The sequence below is a fragment of the Procambarus clarkii genome, chromosome 28, assembly GCF_040958095.1.
Source record: "Procambarus clarkii isolate CNS0578487 chromosome 28, FALCON_Pclarkii_2.0, whole genome shotgun sequence".
Taxonomy (NCBI): Eukaryota; Metazoa; Arthropoda; class Malacostraca; order Decapoda; family Cambaridae; genus Procambarus; species Procambarus clarkii.
Genome location: NC_091177.1, coordinates 3660721 through 3678257, shown reverse-complemented (window position 1 = coordinate 3678257; position 17537 = coordinate 3660721). Strand labels below are relative to the sequence as shown.

General features: G+C 49.5%; 1 protein-coding gene across 2 annotated transcripts in view; it reads left to right on the top strand.

The window, feature by feature from the left end:
* LOC123751159 (salivary peroxidase/catechol oxidase) overlaps window positions 1–15965 on the top strand; it is a 32858-nt gene extending 16893 nt beyond the window's left edge. The window contains exons 10-19 of one of the 2 annotated variants that reach the window (XR_011229844.1): window positions 1468–1608; window positions 3702–3872; window positions 4599–4781; window positions 5925–6077; window positions 8145–8319; window positions 9804–9922; window positions 10187–10349; window positions 11294–11428; window positions 13804–14651; window positions 14701–15965. Coding sequence is in view for 1 of the 2 variants with exons in the window: in XM_045733259.2 (XP_045589215.1) it covers window positions 1468–1608; window positions 3702–3872; window positions 4599–4781; window positions 5925–6077; window positions 8145–8319; window positions 9804–9922; window positions 10187–10349; window positions 11294–11428; window positions 13804–14161 (1598 nt within the window). In the remaining variant the exon portion in view is untranslated. Of the gene's footprint in view, window positions 1–1467; window positions 1609–3701; window positions 3873–4598; window positions 4782–5924; window positions 6078–8144; window positions 8320–9803; window positions 9923–10186; window positions 10350–11293; window positions 11429–13803 lie in introns of both variants that reach the window. The other variant, XM_045733259.2, reaches the window with a different exon arrangement.
* The last annotated feature ends 1572 nt before the right edge of the window (window positions 15966–17537 follow it).

Genomic DNA, 17537 nt, shown 5'->3' with positions numbered 1-17537 from the left:
TGCAACCTCTTCCTCTACCAAGAGTGGTGTTCCACAAGGTTCTGTGCTCGTACTCTTTCTAATTTCATCCATGATCTTTACACAGCACTTCCTTAAGGTATCGAGCATTGCGGTAATGGCTGCACGCTCCCTTAGAGTTACGGTCCTTTCATTGCACCACTAAGTCCCTCTCTCTCCTTGCAGTCTACTTCTCTTTTGTCTGTTCTTGGTTCCATTCTCCATTTTGAAATACGCAGAATTTAGGCAAATTGAATATGTATAGTTTTAAGAATTACATTAAACAAAACTCTTGTCTGGCAGCTAAATTCCCGGTGACAATTTCCCTGGGCATGAGGATCACACCCCCCCCCCCTCCTGCGAGTCCCTGGGAGCCTCTGGGAGCCCCTGGGAGCCCCTGGAAGCCCTGCGTCTCACAGACTCCCAGCAGTGCTTACAACACCATATTATTTCCCCGGTTCCAAAGACATTTCACTTCTCATTAACTTCACCTCCACAAGAGTACAATAGTCAAGTGTTTATAGCACTTTTCTCAAGCTGGGATCATTGAGAAAAATCATCATCATCATCAGAATGATGAGATCATCATTCAGCAGACCCATTGTGCCTGGTCACGGAGCTTGGAGCTTTGTCACAGAATAAGGGTCAACAGGGTCAGGTCACCGAGCCTAGTCACGAGTCCTGGTCATAGAGCCTAGCCACAGAGCCTGGTCACAGAGCCTAGCCACAGAGCCTGGTCACAGAGCCTAGTCACGAGTCCTGGTCATAGAGCCTAGCCACAGAGCCTGGTCACAGAGCCTTGGGATAAATCAGATTCCCCCAGGTATGAGAACCCGCCATTGGGCCCCCCTGAATAAGATGGGGAGATTACCAGCTGTGTCTGTATGTAGTATTGGAGAAATGGTGTGTGTGTGTGTGTGTGTGTGTGTGTGTGTGTGTGTGTGTGTGTGTGTGTGTGTGTGTGTGTGTGTGTGTGTCTGTGTGTGTCTGTGTGTGTCGGTCTCTGCCCCAAGTTACTCTCAACACTGAGTGGTTATGGCTGCATGTATATATATATATATATATATATATATATATATATATATATATATATATATATATATATATATATATATATATATATATATATATATATATATGTATGAATATACATATACATTAACGGATGCCAGACTAACACTTTGAAACTATGGAACACCTTCCTTGACCCTTTGAGTCGCTGATAGTCACTCTTGTGAAACTACTGAACTACATTTTGTGTGTGTGTGTAAACATTCCCCCCCCCCCCTTATAAATGTAAACCCATTTGTGAATGGTGTCTTAATTGGTGCACCGCCAGCAGCAGCAGCATCATCTCTCCCTTGAACCAGCCTCATAATATTGATCACCAGCCTCATCTCCGCATTGATCACCAGCCTCATCTCCGCATTGATCAGCAGCTTCACCCCCTCGCCTCCTGCCCCCACACAGGGATGCTGAAGTACAAGCCCATGAGGTTCCGGAAGCCGCTGTTGCCGCCGCTGGATCACTTCCAGGAGGGAGAGTGCCGTGAGAACTCCAGGAACCTCCACTGTTTCCTTGCTGGCGACGGCCGGGTCAACGAACAACCCGGTGAGTGATGTTTTGTCTTCTAAGATGCCAGCATCTTCAGAGGGAGAGGGGGGGGGGGTTCTTTCACGACGGTTTGGACAGGCTTGGTTCAGGACTGACAGATCGGTCAGTTGCTTGGACGACAGTCAGTTTGATCACACACACACACACACACACACACACACACACACACACACACACACACACACACACACACACACACGCACGCACGCACGCACGCACACGCGTACACGCAACTATGCAGACAGCAGGAACCGGATCTAATGGCGTGCAAGATATTAATTAAGGAAAGTTGAGAAAGTAGGCAGACAGCCAGGGAGACATATGAGCCACAGAGCTGTCAGAGACGACTCGTAAATAACTGTGCCAGTTGCACAACATGAAGCTGTTGAAGCTGTCGCAACACACAGCTTCAGGTGCAGCTGTCACAAGACGCCAACACAACGTCATTACATTAAACTACCAACTCGACAAGCGGGGCCAGGAGCTAACAGGAATTAACGCTAGACCTTGCAGACTCATCTAGGTAAGTACTTGTAGGTGAACACTGACACCGGCAGTGTATTTAAGACAGGTAAGACTATCCAGAGGCACCACAGGTAAGACTAGACACAGGTGAACCTGTAAGGTGACAGCGTATTGACCTCAAGGGAAATGGGGGAGGGGGGGCATCTTGGGGGGCATCTTGAGGGCCAAACAGCCCAGAGGAAATGAGAGACCAGCATCATCCCAGCTTCACATATATCACCAAGATCACCCCCCCCCCCCACCTCCCCCTTACAAAATGGCGCGAGTTCGATCACCACTAGATAACCAATAACGTAAAAAGGCGAGGACCAAGAGCTGAAATTCGTTCCCAGCACGAACAAGTAGGCCACAACACACACACACACACACACACACACACACACACACACACACACACACACACACACACACACACACACACACAACTCTATCGCTTCCAGCTATTGTTCTCAATGATGCCCAATTAGGCGTGCTGATTTAGGCAAGAGCACTAGGGGAAGCTGCCTGCTTACCCAAGACTACAGGGCCAGTGTGTGTGTGTTGTTCCCCACTTACCCTTACCCTTCCCCAACCCTTCCTCTCCCCCCCCCCCACATCGTAAGTGAACCGAGACAAGGGGAAAATCCTCTATAAATTGGCGAGGTGGAAGCAGTTGAGATAATGGCGGTCCTGATAGTTCCTTCCAGGCCCCGGGGGAGGGGGGGGGTAGGGTGAGAAGGGGGGGAGAGAGAGGCTGAGAGAGAGAGAGGGGGGGAGGGTGAGACAGGGAGAAGGTAGGATGAGAGAGAGAGAAGGGAGACTGAGAGAGAGAGAAGAGGAGGGAGACAGAGAGAGAGACACACACAGAAGAGGAAGGTCATCCTCACTGACCCAGCCTACCACCACCTAGACATGGGGGGGGGGGAACCATCAACCAAGAGAGACACACACACACTTAAGAAACAAGACAGTCTCCAGCTGGACCATTAAGGAAGTTAATAGGGCCTCCCCCCCCCCCCCAACCATCCCTTCTTAACAATCATTATAAACGGATTGTTCTCCACTCCCTCGGACCCCCCCCCTCCCCCCCCTCCCCCCACAGGGAGCTACTGACACTAAGTACATATGTCAGTGATGTGTACATAGTTGACGGGGGGGGGGGAAGGGGGGGTAACCACCACCGGTGAAGCTGAAAGGGTCCCGTAGTCTCGGGGAAGAGAATAAAGGGTATTTCATGTAATTTCGTCATTTTATTATTTTTGTCTGATTATTGTTATCGGTGTTGATATTTCCTTGAAGCTTTGAAGTACTGCGGCGTTTTATAATGTGACTGTCAGCGAGCGAGTGAGTGAGTGAGTGAGTGAGTGTCAGCGAGTGAGTGTCAGCGAGAGAGTGAGCATATCTGACAAGCGACTCATTTTCCCTTTTATATCTCCCCCTCACTCCGCCACTGTGCCTGGTGCCATCCCCTGCTGCCTCCTGGGTGCCGCCGCTGCTGCCTCCTGGGTGCCGCCGCTGCTGCCTCCTGGGTGCCGCCGCTGCTGCCTCCTGGGTGCCGCCGCTGCTGGGTGCTGGGAGGTGGTCAGCGCTCACCAGCATGCACACCATCTGGCTCAGAGAACACAACCGCCTGGCGACCCAGCTGTCAGAGGTCAACCCGCACTGGACGGATGACCGGCTCTTCTTCGAAGCCCGCAAGATTGTCGGCGCCCAAATGCAGAAGATTACTTACGGAGAGTGGCTCCCTGTGGTGCTAGGTGGGTGTGGGGGGTGCTAGGTGGGTGTGGGGGGTGCTAGGTGGGGTATAGGGGTGCTAGGTGGGGTGTAGGGGCGCTAGGTGGGTGTGGGGGGGGTGCTAGGTGGGGTGTGAGGGGTGTTAGGTGGGTGTGGGAGGTGCTAGATGGGTGTGTTGGGGTGCTAGGTGGGTGTGTGGGTGCTAGGTGGGTGTGTGGGAGGTGCAAGGTGGGTGTGGAAGGGTGCTAGGTGGGGTGTGGAAGGTGCTAGGTGGGTGTGGGGAGGTGCTAGGTGGGTGCAGGGGGGTGCTAGGTGGATGTAGGGAGGTGCTAGGTGGGTGTGGGGGTGCAAGGTGGGTGTGGAAGGGTGCTAGGTGGGGTGTGGAAGGTGCTAGGTGGGTGTGGGGAGGTGCTAGGTGGGTGCAGGGGGGTGCTAGGTGGATGTAGGGAGGTGCTAGGCGGGTGTGTGGGGTGCTAGGTAGGTGTAGGGAGGTGCTAGGTGGGTGTGGGGGGTGCTAGGTGAATGTAGGGAGGTGCTAGGTGGGTGTGGGGGGTGCTAGGTGAATGTAGGGAGGTGCTAGGTGGGTGTGGGGGGTGCTAGGTGAGTGTGGGAAGGTGCTAAGTGGGTGTAGGAGGTGAGAAACACTACTACAAGAAGGATATAGTGAGTAAGACAAGGGTGGGCGGGAAGTAGAACACCGACGTCCACAACAAATCACGCTGAGCTGCGGGGTGGTGTTCCGTCCGCAGGTCCGGCGGTGATGAAGGTGTTTCGTCTGCCGCTACAGAGGTACGGTTACTACCGCGGCTACCGCCCCGCCACCAACCCCACCGCCACCAACGCCTTCGCCACCGCCGCCTTCAGATTCGGCCACAGCCTCGTCCAACACTCCCTCATGCGCTGCGACAAGACGGGGCGCAGGGTGCCCTTCAGTAAGTGTGACGACCTCCCTGGCACTCCTTGACGGGTTGAGAGTATACGCGCGTGCACACACACACACACACACACACACACACACACACACACACACACACACACGCACACCTGTGCACCAGATGATTGACAGTTGAGAGGCGGGACCAAAGAGCCAGAGCTCAACCCCCGTAAGCACAAGTAGGAGAGTACACACACACACACGCGCACACACACACACACACACACATACACACACACACACACACACACACTTAAATCAGGGGTCATATGTCATAGTGGTCAAGGTTCCGGGTGCTGCTATTATATATAACCTACGTGAGACGCACCATTGATTATGCAGCCCCCACATGTGAAACAAACACTAGATGATAGGAGAAGCTGTCCAGAAGAGTGACAGGTGTGGTTCCTACACTGATGAGTGAGCTGGGAAGGTGTGAGGGAAGTGGACCCACCACACTGTGGGGTGGGGGGGGGGGGAAGAGGACATACAGGGAGAAATGATCACGTCATACAAGATCTTGGCATAACTAATAAAATAGAGGGAGGTCAGGAAGAATTTGAGTGTTAGATTAGACCTGAAAATAACTGGATTGAGTTGAACAAAGTATAGCTGAAGGTAACTTAAGATACAATGTTATATATAAGAAAAACTCGAGAAACAACACTGTCTTAAACGAAGAGCGCTCGAGAGCCAGGCCCGGGAGTCCCAGCTCGACCCTGTATATACATCTAGGTGAGTACAAACCCCCCCCCCACACACACACAACTAACTTTTATTAATTCACACTTAAAACTGTTCTTTAACTTTCTGATCCGAGTGTGTGTGTGTGTGGGGGAGGGGGAAGGGACTAGCTTATCTGTGCTCGCCTACATGTGCCTGCAACATCGAACTTCAACTCTTGGGCCCCAACCTTCCCGGCGCTGATCGTCTAATGACATGACTCTCGACTTGTGGGTCTTTTGTCATCTTTTGAAACCAGTGAATATAAATGAACTACTTCGCTCATATTCCTGTTAAATTATATACCTCGCTCTCACCTCACACACTCACAGAGAGCTTCCTTACTCTCACTTCCCCCCCCCCTCATACCCTCCCTCCCCCCTCACAGCCTGCCTCATACCCTCCCTCCCCCTCACAGGCATCAAGCTACACGAGGAACTCATGAACCCGGCCAACATTCACAACTTCGGCAGCGTGGACCGCCTCATGCTGGGCCTGGCCTTCGAGATGGCCCAAGGACGTGATGTGTACATGACCAACGAACTCACCAGGCACCTCTTCCAGACCCCAGGTCAGTCCAGGTCACCAGGCACCTCTTCCAGACCCCAGGTCAGTCCAGGTCACCAGGCACCTCTTCCAGACCCCAGGTCAGTCCAGGTCACCAGGCACCTCTTCCAGACCCCAGGTCAGTCCAGGTCACCAGGCACCTCTTCCAGACCTCAGGTCAGTCCGGGTCACCTCTTCCAGACCCCCAGGTCAGTCCAGGTCACCAGGCACCTCTTCCAGACCCCAGGTCAGTCCGGGTCACCTCTTCCAGACCCCAGGTCAGTCTGGGTCAACAGGACCCAAAGTCATATTTTTCTGGCATACGCGACATGCCAACACAAGTCCTACATGTGACATGCCAACACAAGTCCTACATGTGACATGCCAACACAAGTCCTACACGTCACATGCCAAGACAAGTCCTACATGTGACATGCCGTCACAAGTCCTACATGTGACATGCCAACACAAGTCCTACATGTGACATGCCAACACAAGTCCTGCATGTGACATGCCAACACAAGTCCTACATGTGACATGCCAACACAAGTCCTACATGTGACATGCCAACACAAGTCCTACATGTGACATGCCAACACAAGTCCTACATGTGACATGCCAACACAAGTCCTACATGTGACATGCCAACACAAGTCCTACATGTGACATGCCAACACAAGTCCTACATGTCACGTGCCAACACAAGTCCTACATGTGACATGCCAACACAAGTCCTACATGTGACATGCCAACACAAGTCCTACATGTGACATGCCAACACAAGTCCTACATGTGACATGCCAACACAAGTCCTGCATGTGACATGCCAACACAAGTCCTACATGTGACATGCCAACACAAGTCCTACATGTGACATGCCAACACAAGTCCTACATGTGACATGCCAACACAAGTCCTACATGTGACATGCCAACACAAGTCCTACATGTGACATGCCAACACAAGTCCTACATGTGACATGCCAACACAAGTCCTACATGTCACGTGCCAACACAAGTCCTACATGTGACATGCCAACACAAGTCCTACATGTGACATGCCAACACAAGTCCTACATGTGACATGCCAACACAAGTCCTACATGTCACATGCCAACACAAGTCCTACATGTCACATGCCAACACAAGTCCTACATGTCACATGCCAACACAAGTCCTACATGTCACATGCCAACACAAGTCCTACATGTCACGTGCCAACATAAGTCCTACATGTCACGTGCCAACATAAGTCCTACATGTGACATGCTCATGTTCGTCCTTTCCAATTAATTTAGAGACTCGCTTCAACGTGTTGAGAAGGCTCAACCAATAGCACAGCCGGATCCACGTGAGGGTCCTGCGGCTCGCGCTGCGATTGGTCGAGGAGGTCGACGAGAGCCAGACGAGAGCTCTGATTGGCTCTTCAGCCTCAGAAAGGAGGGGGCGCAATTTATATAAATTTTTAACATGTCGATATCTTGCCAAGATTTTTTATTTTTATTTGAATGCAATATTGATTCAGGGAAGATAGAAGCGAGGAAAAGTAATGGAGACGCGGTGAGGGTAGAAGTGAGGCGATGGAAGTTTTCAAGGAAGCTTCTATTGATTTCCAAGTCAGAAAACGGAGGAGAAGTGTTGCCAAACTCTCGCTTGTCATAGAAAACGGAGAAGTGCTGCCAGAGCGAGCGAACGATCAGTAATGACCTGTATTGGCAGAAAATATGCAATTATGCACTTATGATATGTAGTCATACAAGAGCAGATGAAACTACTGATGATTCTATGAGCGTATCTCAATCTCTCTCTCTCTCTCTCTCTCTCTCTCTCTCTCTCTCTCTCTCTCTCTCTCTCTCTCTCTCTCTCTCTCTCTCTCTCTCTCTGTCACATAACATATGCCTAGAGAGAGAGAGAGAGAGAGAGTACGAGAGGTTAGTGGCTGTACTGGTAACTATGACCGCGTCAGCCTCTTGTAAAACAATAATAATAATGATTAGCTGACATAATAATAATATAGGAATAGTTGTATTATTATTATTATATTATGGTTATGACCGCCGTGTTGTAGTGACCTGTGTGTGTGTGTGTGGCAGGTCATCACTACGGGATGGACCTGGCCTCCCTCAACATGCAGCGTGGGCGGGACCACGGTCTGCCAGCCTACAACATCTGGAGGGAGCAGTGTGGCCTGCACAGGTTCAGCAACTGGGGCGAGCTCCTGCAGGTCATGGACGACGACACGGTGGGCAGGCTGGCAGCTGTATACAGGTCAGTCTCCCCCCTCTCTACAGGTCGGTGGGAAGATGATGGGCAAACTAAACTAGTTTCTCTCTACAGGTCGGTGGGAAGATGATGGGCAAACTAAACTAGTTTCTCTCTACAGGTCGGTGGGAAGATTATGGGCAAACTAAACTAGTTTCTCTCTACAGGTCGGTGGGAAGATTATGGGCAAACTAAACTAGTTTCTCTCTACAGGTCGGTGGGAAGATTATAGGCAAACTAAACTAGTTTCTCTCTACAGGTCGGTGGGAAGATGATAGGCAAACTAAACTAGTTTCTCTCTACAGGTCGGTGGGAAGATTATGGGCAAACTAAACTAGTTTCTCTCTACAGGTCGGTGGGAAGATTATGGGCAAACTAAACTAGTTTCTCTCTACAGGTCGGTGGGAAGATTATAGGCAAACTAAACTAGTTTTTCTGACAGGCTTAACACCACCCCCCCCCCCCCCGGTTGACTTCCCTGACAAAACCTAACGGGTAATAAAGACAATAATACCAGTGCGACCTGCCCGAGAAACCTGCACCTTTTAATGTCTGACAGTCTTGTCTTTACTTCATCTCTGGCACTCTTAAAAGTCTTCAGTGGTGCGAGGGTTAACCCCGAAAGTCTTTCTCGAGAAACTTTTACCTTTTTATGTCAGGGAACCACGCAGATACTCAGGGAGCCATGCAGATACTCAGGGAGCCACGCAGATACTCAGGGAGCCACGCAGATACTCGGGGAACCACACAGATACTCAGGGAGCCACGCAGATACTCGGGGAACCACACAGATACTCAGGGAGCCACGCAGATACTCGGGGAACCACACAGATACTCGGGGAACCAAACAGATACTCAGGGAGCCACGCAGATACTCGGGGAACCACACAGATACTCGGGGAACCACGCAGATACTCGGGGAACCACACAGATACTCAGGGAGCCACGCAGATACTCAGGGAACCACGCAGATACTCGGGGAACCACGCAGATACTCGGGGAACCACGCAGATACTCGGGGAACCACGCAGATACTCGGGGATCAAAACGGAACGTTTCGTGACATAATTACCGGTGTCGCCAGCTTAGTGAAAGTCCAGATTTAAGGGACGCGTCGCCCCTTTTGGGGGAGGGGGAGAATGGGGAGCTAGGGGGGGGGGAACAGGCTGGGGGAAGAAAAAGGTGTCAGCCTGAAGGTCCCGGGTTCCATTCCAGCGCAGGACGAAGCGTTTATAGGCACCTTACGTACACCTCATACTCCTGTTCACCTAGCAGCAAATAAGTACCCCGGGAGTTATAGGCAACTGTTATGAGTTTCATCCTGGGGAGTCTCAGGAGGCCTGGGGGGACCTCGGTAACACTATGTACAGGCTTCCTGTCCCCGACTGTGGATACAATATATAGATCTAATGTAGGATGTGATACAGGATGTGATATAGGATGTGTAGGATGTGATATAGGATGTGCTGACGTGAGGTTTGTGCTGACAGACACGTGGATGACATCGACTTGTTCCCGGGAGGTTTGGCGGAGAAGCCGGTCATCCGCGGCCTGGTAGGCCCTACCTTCGCCTGCATCCTGGGTCAGCAGTTCCTCAACCTCCGCCGTGGTGAGTATATCCTGCCCCTCACACCTGCCTCCTGGCCTGCTCCCCTCACACCTGCCTCCTGGTCTGTCCCCTGGCCTGCTCCCCTCATACCTGCCTCTTGGCCTGCTCCTCACACCTGCCTCACCACTCAAACACACTTGACCCTCACCGCTCCTCTTGCTTCAACTTCCTGTGCAAAACACGACCCCAGCCAGCCAGCCTGGAGTCTACCCGATCTTCTAATAGTAGCCTACCCTCACGCCATCTTTTCCCCCCCTGCCGCAGGCGACCGCTTCTGGTTCGAGAACGGTGGGCTGGTGTCTTCACTGACGCCGGAGCAGCTGCGGGAGGTGCGGAAGGTCACCCTGGCGCGGGTCCTCTGCGACAACCTCGACGACATCGACGAACTACAGCCCAGTCTCTTCAGACCAGTTACAGAAAACGGGAGGTTAGTTGCTGCTTTGTGGCCCACAGGAACTGCGAGATTAGTCACAGAGAATGGGAGGCCAGTGACTGCTTCTGATTCACAGAGAATGGAGGGCCAGTGACTGGTTCAGAGAGAATGGAGGGCCATTGACTGCTCCTGGTTCACAGAGAATGGAGGGCCATTGACTGCTCCTGGTTCACAGAGAATGGAGGGCCATTGACTGCTCCTGGTTCACAGAGAATGGAGGGCCATTGACTGCTCCTGGTTCACAGAGAATGGAGGGCCATTGACTGCTCCTGGTTCACAGAGAATGGAGGGCCATTGACTGCTCCTGGTTCACAGAGAATGGAGGGCCATTGACTGCTGCTGTCAATGGTATATAGTCAAAAGATAGAACAACAAAACCAGGAAAGACATTGATAAATAAGCCGTTTGGAAACAGGGTTGTTGAGCTGTGCAACAATTTACCGATTAACACAATAGACGAGAGGTCACTTGATTGTTTCAGGCGTAGGTTAGACATGCATGGATGACTATGGGTGGATATAAACAGGAGCTGCCTCATATGGGGCCACTAGACCTTTTGAATGGCCTTAGTTCATGTACTCCTATAATTCCTTGGTAATAATTCATAATTATAATTCTGGATATATATATCCTGGCTGTAGCGTGTAATACTTGTAAATCCTGGTAAATCCTGGCTGTAACCCTGTAAATCCAGGCTGTACCCTTGTATATCCTGGTTGTAACTACGTAAATCCTGGCTGTAATTCCATAAATCATGGCTGTAATCCTTGAAATATCTACACTTCTTGCAAATAGATGTTTTCAGCTTGTAAATGGTAACTGAGGGGTGTAAATGATGACTGTGAGGGGGTGTAAATAGTGTAGACCGCCCGTGGGGTGGGTAAGAGGGACGAGGTTCACCCACTATTCACCCACCTGGGTGTCTGTGCCATCCACAGGAACACCCGCCAGTCGTGCTACGGGCCCGGGATCCCGGCTCTCAACCTAACAGCCTGGAGGGAGGACTACCCCAGCCTCGTCTACGCTGGCGGAGACTTCAACTTCTCTCACGTCCCTACATACTCCAGCCCCAGGTGAGAGAGAGAGAGAGAGAGAGAGAGAGAGAGAGAGAGAGAGAGAGAGAGAGAGAGAGAGAGAGAGAGAGACGGAGGGGTAGGGGAAGGGGAGATTAGTTAATTATCAGGGCAATCTAATTAGCCAGGGTGACTGTATAGCCTTAAGGGATATGAGGAATGTTGTTTATGATCGTTTGGGCTGCCATTTGGACCATCAGGGATCGAGCGACGACCTGCAGGAAGTGAGGTCGTCGCTGTACAAACCAGTGCAATAGAGTAAATTAATTTTTAACTGACCCCCCTAAGAGTCTATGTATATATATATATATATAAACATGTAAATATACATACGATAACCAAACCACACAACAGAAAACGGAGAACCGACGACGGTATGGTCCGTTGTGAACCATTATTAAGTCAGGCAAATAGAGTGAGGCGAGAGGTGAGGAGCAGGTAAGAGGAAAAAAAAAGCAAGAATGTGATAATTATCATTCTTACCTTCATCCTATTCTTGGCTTTTGCTCCAAGATGGATCAAAACGTCGTCGTTCCTCCGTTTTCTGATGTGTGGTTTGGTTACCATATCCTCAGCCCCGTTATTATGACGCCTCGTCTCAATATAGACAAATCTAAACTATAAGAGATATTGTCTGTGCGGTGGGAGGCCCAGATGCTCGGGGCTAGCCTCGCTCAAACTTGCAGGGAAATTGTGTGAGGTATGGGATGGACATAGTTGCTCGTGTAGGCGTAACTTAATGCTTGAAATAAATATTAGCAATTATAACCCAACCCTCGTGTGATTTTCATAGTCAAGTGTGAAATATTTGGTGCGAGTTCCATAGAGTTTTTAGTGATCGTAGTAATATATTTTCTGAGAGGCCCATACACGTCTTCAGTGTTTCTTAGACATTTTCTAGGAGAAGGGGGAGCAGGGGAGGACGAGGGGGTTCAAGGAGAGGGGGGAAATGAGGTGAAAAGTTGGAAAAAGGGGGGGACAAATTGGGGGAAAAAAAGGGGAGGGGGGTGGGGAAAGCCCCCGGGCATCGCCGGGTACCTTTGTAGTATAGACAGAGGTGAAGTAACTCCCCACCAACAACCCAGGCCAAACAACGGCGCCACATACACAACTTCTCATCGTAATCAGATTAAATCTACACAAGTTGAGGAAGAGGAATTATATTTGGACAATGGTGTGTTTATGAGGCATTATAACTATTCTAGCAGAGACGTGTGTGTGTGTGTGTGTGTGTGTGTGTGTGTGTGTGTGTGTGTGTGTGTGTGTGTGTGTGTGTGTGTGTGTGTGTGTGTACTCACCTTAGTTGCCCTTGCGGGGGTTGAGCTCTGGCTCTTTGGTCCCGCCTCTCAACTGTCAATCAACTGGTGTACAGGTTCCTGAGCCTACTGGGCCTCTATCATATCTACACTTGAAACTGTGTATGGAGTCAGCCTCCACCACATCACTGCCTAATGCATTCCATTTGTCTACTACTCTTGACACTGAAAAAAAAAATCTTTCTAACGTCTCTATGGCTCATTTGGGCACTCAGTTTCCACCTGTGTCCTCCTTGTGCGTGTGCCCCCCCCCCCTTGTATTAAATTAGTGTGTGTGTGTGTGTGTGTGTGTGTGCGTGTGTGTGTATGTGTGTGTGTATGTGTGTGTGTGTGTGTGTGTCCTCCCCCCAGCACACCCTGGGGCACCTAAGCCGAGGGTAACGATCAGGGGGGCGGGGGGGGGGGGGGGAGGGGGCAGTTATCGTAAGCTGACGACGGGCATAACCACCCCCCCCCTTCCCCCCCTCCCCCCCCCCTACAAAAGTTTCTTGAACAGTGTCATTACTGAGCATTGTTATGGCGACCACCGCTTTTTGTGGGGGGGGGGGGGGGGGGGACGCGTGGCCTCCTCCTCCTCGTCTGTGTGGGTGTGTTAGTCTACCTGTGGGGGGGTGGGGGTGTTTACCTGTGAGGGGGGGGAGGGGAGGAAGGGTCTACCTGTGTGTGCCACACTGGCATTTAGCTCTAGGGCCCCCGTCTCGTACCTCTTAGCCAGCTGATGCCTTTATTTTTATATCCTGTAGATATAAATGGATCTGTAATTCACGCCTGTGTGTGTGTGTGTGTGTGTGTGTGTGTGTGTGTGTGTGTGTGTGTGTGTGTGTGTGTGTGTGTGTGTGTGTGTGTGTGTGTGTGTGTGTGTGTGCGCGCGCACCCGCGTGCTTTATACAAACTTTATATTATTCACATATGAACGCCAATATACAAGTACACATAAGCCCTCCTCCATTATGAGAAGTATACATGCATATCTGTGGTATATGTATTATTATATGTAAGCGAGCGTAAGTTGAGCCAGAGCTCTCCACTGACCACACCCTCCTGCCTCCTTCCCTACAGCCAGCAAGAGACCGACTACTACGAGGACGACCTCGACTCCGGCCCCCAGGGCGCGGACACCTCGGGCACTTCGGAGGAGCAGCTCTTCTACCTGGAGACCGAGGACGTGTACGGGGACTACGACGAGGCCAGCCTTCAGAACATCTTCTCCAGGGAGCTGCCTCGTCCCTTCGAGGAAGCAGACGAGAAGACCGGCAAGGAAGAACAGGAAGACAGCGGCCTGTCAGCGGAGTCTCCCTCCAGCGGCGGCGGTGGCTCTTCCAGCCACTCGCACTTCACTCAACATAACTTTAATAACGTCATCCAGCAGGCGTACTCCAATACCCTCTTCTACGGAAGGAGTCGTGGCCACCACTGAGGGCCTGGCCAGTGTTCTCTCTCAGACGGGCGTGCGTGTCAACACGCTATGAAGACGGTCTTCCTGTTGGGGCTTTGTAGCGTGTGTGGCTGTGGCTCGACGGTCCTGCACTATTGGAGAAGTCACACTCACACTCACACACACACACACACACTGTATGTTCCTTGGACGTCAACCTACGTCACCTGTGACGTTGTCTCTCTCACGGTACTGTCTGGCCGCCCTAGTGTTGTGTTCCGGAAACACCAGACACACATATTTGGACACTATGTATCGCGTTAACACGCGATACATAGTGTCGTTTCGTCTCATACTTCATACTCGTTTCGTCCCAATTATCATCAACAAACACAGTGCACAAACACAAGCTGAGACAGCCTGGTGTATGCCTACAGCGGCAGGTAGACGCGGCCACAGGTAGACGCGGCCACAGGTAGACGCGGTCACACGTAGACGAGGTCACAGGTAGACGCGGCCACAGGTGGACGAGGTCACACGTAGACGAGGTCACAGGTAGACGCGGTCCACAGGTGGACGAGGTCACAGGTACACGCATTCACAGGTAGATTCAGACACCCTGGCGGTCACATTATTACTTCTTATAGTTTCGTCAAATGTCTAACAAGGCAGAAACTAAGTCATTTCAATAACGTTCTCAATTCATCCACTCGTTAGCAGGTTGTGGCTGTTCATTGTTCACGAGTCTTATACCAGATGAACACTTTTGATCTCTGCTGTGGTTACACATATTCTTTTATTCAGTTGAACAAGAATAGGGGGGCTTCTTGTTCACTGTTCTTAAAGACATACTTTCTAACCTGTTCTTCTGTGATATTTGATCTCGTTCATCTTCACAATGTTCTTCAGTTTTCTGTTAATGAGTTTCGGACCTACAGAGGTAAGACGAACTCGGGGTCTCGGGTCATTGGTCTTTCATCCGGTTATCTTATCTGTCTACTTTTTGGTTATCTTGGTGGACCATTTCCGGTTATAACATCAATTTACTTCCGGGTCTCTTGGGTTATATCGCACCATAATAGTTAAACACCAGATATGCACACCACTTGTTTTGGTAAGTGAGGGAAAGAAGGGCGGCGCGGGGCTGCTGATGTGACACAGATGTGACACAGATGTGACACAGGTGTGACACAGATGTGACACCTGTGTAGCGCAAGTGTAACCCAGACACCCCCCCCCCCCACTGTTCACCAGGATGAATACTACTGCCTTTCATGATGAATCATAACTTGAGATTCTTCAGAGCGTGAGAAACCCACTACTACCATCATCATCATCTCCCTCTTTTATGGTTAGTAAATTAGTAATATCCTCCGTTATTTATTTTTGTTGTGTGTGTGTGTGTGTAACGTCCTGATGTAGTTGTATGTAGTCATTTTTTTTGTTCATTAATATTTATTTGCGCATTTAGACCCTCGCTTCTTCCCCCCAAAGACTTTGTTTACAAACATCCGACCCTCGCAGACGTATTTGGGGGGTTGTATCTCTTTATTTGTTGTGTTAAACAAAAATATATTTATTAAAGTGCAGGTCACTTTTTGATCCATAAGTGTATTGTGGTGTAATTATATTTCAACATGAAATAATAAAAAGTCTGTGTTGTGTATTTTTAATGTCTAGATGTGTCTTGACGTGTCTAGACGTGTCTTGACGTGTCTTGACGTGCCTAGACGTGTCTAGACGTGTCTTGACGTGTCTTAACGTGAAAATGATGGACTATTTCAGTTCTCCAGAAACTCATATTGTCACATTACAATATCGAAAATAAACTCTGTACACCAGCCTAGATTATTGTTTTCTTTATACCTCTATGTCTCACTCACTCACACACTCTCTCTCTCACATACACACACACACAGATTGTAGGATCCTCCAAGAGGACTTAAACAGGCTGCAGAGATGGTCAGGGAAATGGCTACTGGAGTTTAACACCAGTAAATGTAAAGTTATGGAAATGGGATCAGGTGACAGGAGACCAAAGGGACAGTACACAATGAAGGGGAACAGCCTACCTGTAACGATTCGAGAAAGAGACCTGGGAGTGGATGTGACACCTAATCTAACTCCTGAGGCACATATAAATAGGATAACGACAGCAGCGTACTCTACACTGGCGAAAATTAGAACTTCATTCAGAAACCTAAATGAGGAAGCTTTTAGGGCGCTTTACACTGCCTACGTGAGACCCGTCTTAGAGTATGCCGCGCCATCATGGAGCCCCCACCTGAAGAAACACATAAAGAAACTGGAGAAGGTTCAGAGGTTTGCGACGAGGCTTGTCCCAGAGCTACGAGGGATGGGATATGAAGAGCGGCTGAAGGAACTGAACCTTACGACACTAGAGAAAAGAAGGGAGAGAGGAGATATGATAGGGACATATAAAATACTCAGGGGAATTGACAAAGTGGAAATAGATGAAATGTTCACACGTAATAATAACAGAACGAGGGGACATGGGTGGAAAGTGGAAACTCAGATGAGTCACAGAGATGTTAGGAAGTTTTCTTTTAGCGTGAGAGTAGTAGAAAAATGGAATGCACTTGGGGAACAGGTTGTGGAAGCAAATACTATTCATACTTTTAAAACTAGGTATGATAGGGAAATGGGACAGGAGTCATTGCTGTAAACAACCGATAGCTAGAAAGGCGGGATCCAAGAGTCAATGCTCGATCCTGCAAGCACATATAGGTGAGTACACACACACACACTGCAGAAGGTGGCAGAGGGGAGGGGCGCTGGTGGCTGAGTGGACAGCACGCTGGATACGTAGTCCTGTGGTGCTGGGTTTTAATTCCCGGCGCGGGCGGAAACAGATGGGCAGAGTTTTTTTTCACCCTGATGCCCTGTTTACCTAGCAGTGAATAGGTACCTGAGAGTTGGACAGCTGTCCTTCGGTGTATATGGAAAAAAATTAAAAAAAAATACTTAGTAACAGTTAATTGATTGACAGTTGAGAGGCGGGTCGAAAGAGTAGAACTCAACCCCCCGCAAGCATAACTAGGTGAATACAACTAGGTGAATACACACACAGCAGATGTTGAACGTGAGTCAAGCAGAAAACATCACTGATTCTGAATCATTGATGTTTTTCTTTCATGATGATAAAAACATCAATGAATCAGCAGCCATGATTCTGGCCGTGTAGTGAGGCCAGACACTGAACTATCTCCCCCACACTCACAAACTTTTCCTTGTATTACCAAACAGAAAAAAAATTATATATATATATATATATATATATATATATATATATATATATATATATATATATATATATATATATATATATATATATATATATATATATATTTTTATTTGCCGTTCCTGCATGAAAGCTATCAATAAAAAATAATAATTT